The 5,419-nt window shown below is 43.5% G+C and overlaps 1 protein-coding gene across 1 annotated transcript; it reads right to left on the bottom strand.

Moving 5' to 3' along the window:
* Positions 1-2,419: 2,419 nt before the first annotated feature.
* Positions 2,420-4,207, bottom strand: LOC147246336 (E3 ubiquitin/ISG15 ligase TRIM25-like). The gene has a single exon (XM_086182740.1). It carries the CDS (start codon positions 4,004-4,006, stop codon positions 2,462-2,464), a length of 1,545 nt encoding a protein of 514 aa, XP_086038866.1. The 5' UTR covers positions 4,007-4,207; the 3' UTR covers positions 2,420-2,461.
* Positions 4,208-5,419: the final 1,212 nt, after the last annotated feature.

Below are 5,419 nucleotides of genomic sequence, written 5' to 3'. Positions count from 1 at the left end.
TCCAGGCTCTGGTATGAAACTTTCTGTGTGGAGTCTCCATGTTCTCCCTGTTCCTGTGTGGGTTCTCTCTGGTACTCCAGCTTCCTCCCACCGTCCAAAGACATCAAGAGGGGTGGATGGATGGATGGATACTGCGATGCTTTGAGTATGGTATTCAAAGAATTTTAAAATAGTTCAATATAAATTTACCGATTGTTTTTTGGGGTTTTTTTTTGCAGCTCCATTCCTTTGTGCACATTTGTGGTCAAACCCTGTCAAGTAAGTCATGAGGAGATGAACACACAAGAAAGTTGATCCTGTAACTAAAGAACCCTTCTCAGTTTGTCTCAGTTATTTCAGTTCATTGTGGTTCTGCTTGGTGACTTTTGTGTGTTCACTCCAGTGTCGTCCTCACCAGCCCTCCACAGCTGCAGCACTTTCACTTCTGTCGAACTGAGGGAGGTTTTTGTACGGCTCTATTTCACTGTGTGAACCTTCCACCGCCATGGTAGCCAAGACAGAAATACTCTCCAATATCTTCAGCCTGAACACCACTGATGGTCAGAGTGTATTGAGAACCAGATCGAGTGCCACTGAATCAAGACGGAGTTCCAGAGAACAGAGTTGATGCCCTGTATATCAGTAGTTTAGGAGCTTCTCCAGGTTTTAGAAGGTACCAACTGAGATCAGCTCCAATATTTGAACTCCCTGTGGCGCTGATGGTCACTGTCCCTCCAAGACTGACAGACTTGGATTTGTCCGGCTGAGTCAGAAAATCCCCGGCAGACGACTCTGGAATGTGAAATCATGGATGATATCAACCTGAATTAGTTTTCACAGCCTTCTAATACATGAAGACCAGAGTAGAAACAACTGCAGGACATTCACAGCAAAAAGGACTCACCCTGAATCAGCAAACCCAACAGGACAAGCAGAGTTACTGGCAACTTCATCCTGGTAGAGTTTTCAAAGTCAGCTCATGAAAACACTTGAGACTTGCTGGCAGTGAAGAACTTTAAAAGTCTGGGGAGCACTGATGCATCAAAGTCATGCAAAACACATCTGGGCACACCTGTCCTTGTGAAACTGAGAGGGCCGGAGGGACGGGGGCCACCTCTTCCTGTGGACTGACTTGCTGCTCTCAACAGACTCAAGGTAACGTGGGACACAAGACCAGAAGAAACATAACTTGGATTTACACCATCATTTATCTTAATTGTACTGAGAAGAATATTTGTACTACGAGAAGAGTTGAGGACTGGAAGATGAGCAACTGTCTCCTGTGGTGTCACTCCTTTACAGTCACTGATAAGGTATAAAATAACCAGGTATTATTGACATAAATTACATCACTTTGATTGATATGATTTTATTAATTTCAAGTGCAAAAAATAATGTAAATATAACACAAACTCTCTCTGAAAAATCACTTCTTCCAGGATTCTTCTCCTGTTTCTCTGTCAGTTTCAGAAGAGTGAAGCTGAAACAAATTCCCTGATTGCAATGAACTCTGTTGTTTCCCTCTTTTCACTGTGATTTTTTTCAGATTGTTAATATATTTTTAAACATTCAGTTTAATCTTTCTGATGACAAGGAAAAATACACTACAGAAGGAGACCACATTTTAACTCATATACAAGTATTTTTATTGGAATGTTATTGGATAAAAGGTCTTTTCACTTCTGTTATCCAGTGTTAATTGGAATGGTAATACCTGGGTTGCCATTCTAATTGTATTTTTTTCATATCTATCTAATTAATGATCTTAACAGGACTGACATGTAAGTAACCAGAAAGACAAAAGTCACAGGGATGATGGGAATCGTTCTTCAGAAAACTTCATATATTAATAGCTTGTAAAAAATACTGCATTTATTTTTGTTTTTGTTATATTTTAATAGTAATAGAACAGTTACAGAATCATTGACATTTAAAACTTAGACAAATGTATTGCAAATGAATGTTCACAAGAAACAGCTTCGCTGCTGACAAAACAGAAATTGATGAAAGTGGGTCACATTCTTCAGATTTGAAACATTGTAAACTTGTACAAAAGAAATACTGTATTTTTTGTTTTATAGTTTCACAGTAATAAGTTCTCTGTCTGGTGGAACGGTGGTGCAGTGGTCTACACTGTCGCCCCCCCAGCAGGAAGATTCTGGCTTCGAGTCCTGGTTCCAGCACTGGGTCTTCTGTGTGGAGTCTCCATGTTCTCCCTGTTCCTGTGTGGGTTCTCTCTGGTACTCCAGCTTCCTCCCACAGACCAAAGACATCAAGAGAGGACGAGGCTGATTGATGCTCTAAATTGACCGTAGGTGTGACTGTGAGTGTGAATGGTTGTCTGTCTCTATGTGTTGGTCCTGCGATGGACTGGTGACTTGTTCAGGGTGAACCCCAACTCTCGACTGAAAGGCTGCCCCCCCCCCCCAACCCTTGACAGGATAAGCGGTAGAAGATGAATGGATTGAGGGATGTTTGCTGCTTACTGAGTCTTAGTGTTGATCAACTCAACCGTGTCTCCAACGTTCCTGAAATGGAATCCAGCATGGGGAGGCTGAGTGAAGTTGGCCTCAGTCCTGTAGAGTAGATCCATCTGCTGATTGTCCCTGATGTTGAAGAAGGCCAGCTCTCCTGCGTACTGATCCAGGTACACTCCGATTCTGTGTGACACAGGACCTGTGGCCATCGCGACAACGTAATTGTTATAAAGCACCTTAAAACTTTGGTTGTCACACGTCAGAGCCCAAGATGTGCCATTCTGTCCCAATCCACAATCCAGGCCTTTCCCTGCTCTGCCGATGTCCTTGTATGAGACTGCTGTTGTCCCTGCAGCTCCCGTCCACTCCACCTCCCAGTAACAACGGCCAGTCATGCTCTCTCTGCTGAGGACCTGAGGATGATGCCCGAATCTGTCTGGGTGGGGAGAATAAGCTTGTTCCTCCGCCATGAATTTGGCTGCTCTATTCCCCTCAGAAAGGAACAGCTGTGCGTGGGCTGTGTTGGGATCCAGCGTAATGGGACGGGAATACTGGAGGAATTCCTCTCTGGTCCGTGGCTGCGACAGCAAAAACTCTGTTTGAGACAGCGTCTGCGTGATGTGAAACCCCCAGTCCATCAGAACGTTCTCCACTGAACTGAGGGTGTTTGACGCAGCTGCTTTCACATCATCAAAGTAATGAAGAGGAGTGTTTTGGATGTGAGGTCCAGTTGGTCCTTGGTGCTTCATCCCCTCATCTTTTGTCATCTCAAGAATTTCCTTCCTGACCTTTTTGCGGACCTCTCTGATCCGCCTCAGTTCAGCGTACTGCTTGGCCTTAATTCGCTGCTTCACATCAGCGCGTCTCCTCTTGATGGCGTGGATCAAGTCAGTGAAGTTCTTCTCACTTTTCTCCACTGCCTTATCAGCAGACAGGTTGATTGCTGTCACCTCATGCTGGAGCTTCTTGATGTACGTCTTTCTCTCCTCGATTCGCTTCTTCAGCAGGTTGTGCTCTTTCTGCCTCCTTTCTACCATGATGTCAAGTCCTGGACGGTCAGGATTTTCGACCATTTTGATCCCGTCTTCAGACGGTGAGCCCATCCTCTCATGGTGCTTCTCACACGGATCAACCAGCGTGTGCTTTTCAAAGGCGGGGGCTTGAAAATGAGGCTTCAGGTGTTTGTCACAGAAGGCGATGAGACAAAACAGGCAGTACTTGCAGGCTTTCAGCTTCCTCCCAGTGCACACATCACAGGCCACATCTTGTGGTCCAGCGTAACTGTGTTCAGAAGGAGCCTTGTGGAATCCAGACTTCTGAAGCTGCTCCACCAAATTTGTTAACATGGTGTTTTTAGCCAGGACAGGCCTTGATCTGAAGGAATGCCAGCATTGGGGACAGCTGACAGAATGTCCCTGTTTCCAGGAGTTTTCCAAACAGCTCAGACAGAAGCTATGTCCGCAGGGAATAGTCACCGGGTTCTTGTATATTCCCCGACAGATGGTACAAGAGATGGCATCTGTGTACAGCTGAGTTTGGCGTTGCTCCATTTTTCTCTCACTTGTGACTGGTCACCGAATCTCTTATAAGGGAAAGAAAGATGACCAGTCTTGAGCCACATCCTTCGTTGCATTGATCTTACAAACATGGAAGACAACAGATGGCTCTGACATCTCTGACTCCTTCCTGTCAGTGATGTCAGAATTCACTCTCACTGATCTGAGACTTGGATCAGGGCGCTATTACTCTGATCTCAGGCTTTGATCTAACAGTTTTGAACTTTGATTTTAGGGGGTATTCCTCTGATACCTGCAGAACCTGTCTATGCATTCATGTCATTCCAAATATCAACGTTAGTCTATCAATTTCATCAGGCTTTTTATTTTTTTGCCGTAAACTGCTGTTCTTTCTGCTGCCGTGTTGAGAAAAAGCTTCATTTCCACACAGAACCAACAAGTGGGTCAGAATGTGAGAAAGAACCAGTGCTTTTTATTTCCCCTTTCTTTCAGAGTGCAAGTTGTTTCACACAAAGAGGCACAGGGCATTAAAGCAGCATCAGATATTTCAGATCTATCTTTTATACAGACCTTTCATTCGCGAGTACAGACGGAAAAATCGGATCAAATTTTAATTTTTTTCAAAAAAATGAACAGGAAAATATACATTTTAGGCCTTAAGATGAAGACAAAAATAAAGACTGTGCCATCTACATGCAAGAAAAGGGGCTTGAAGCTCGTCATCAGCAGGTCCTTTCTGATCCAGACGCAGGTTTGTTTTGAGCTGAATGAAAAGTTGGACATATTAAACGTGCTGGACAAACAGGTTTTCACTTCAAGAGTGACTTCTGGGATTCTTTAGTTGAGAGCCTCCAGCTCATTTCTGTCTATTTAAAGAAGTAAAAAAACAAAAACGAGTATTTCAATGTTCCTGTCAGAATAGTTGTGACGAAATGTTTTCTGTTATATTAAATGTTAGAAAATATGTCGACACATTTATGTTTTCTTACTTTCAGGTTTTTAGGATCATGAAGTTTTAGCCTGATGTAGAATTGTATGATGGTGTTGTGACCTTTATACAGAGCAAAAAATGGTTGTCAGTCTATTAGTGGTGGCCCTGCGATGGACTTGGGACCTGTCCAGGGTGAACCCCGCCTCTTGACGTAGCCGCTGGGATAGTGACCCTTAACAGGAATAAGCAGAAGAATGGATGGGATGGATGGATGGAAGTTCTTTGTCTCTCCTCCATTGTTTCCTCTCCCATTCAGGGTACTCTGCCCTTCGCTCTGGATCTTGGGGTCGTCGAGCGGAATAGCGCCTTTCCTTTTCTGCTGCAGTTAATGACGTAATAATAATAATAATAATAAAATAATAATAAAACAAAATCATAAAAGTGTGTAGAGGCATAAATATTCATCAAAAACATGACATTATCTTTAGCCAGAGAGTAAGACAGCAGCCTTAGTA

Source organism: Aulostomus chinensis, chromosome 17, assembly GCF_037954235.1.
Source record: "Aulostomus chinensis isolate RoL2024-O1b breed Wild chromosome 17, RoL_Achi_v1.0, whole genome shotgun sequence".
Lineage (NCBI taxonomy): Eukaryota > Metazoa > Chordata > Actinopteri > Syngnathiformes > Aulostomidae > Aulostomus > Aulostomus chinensis.
Note: the sequence above shows the minus strand (reverse complement) of the source record. Positions and strands in the feature narration are given on the sequence as shown.

Coding starts and splice junctions, on each gene's coding strand:
- LOC147246336 (XM_086182740.1), bottom strand. CDS start 4,006: ATGGAGCAACGCCAAACTCAGCTGTACACAGATGCCATCTCTTGTACC.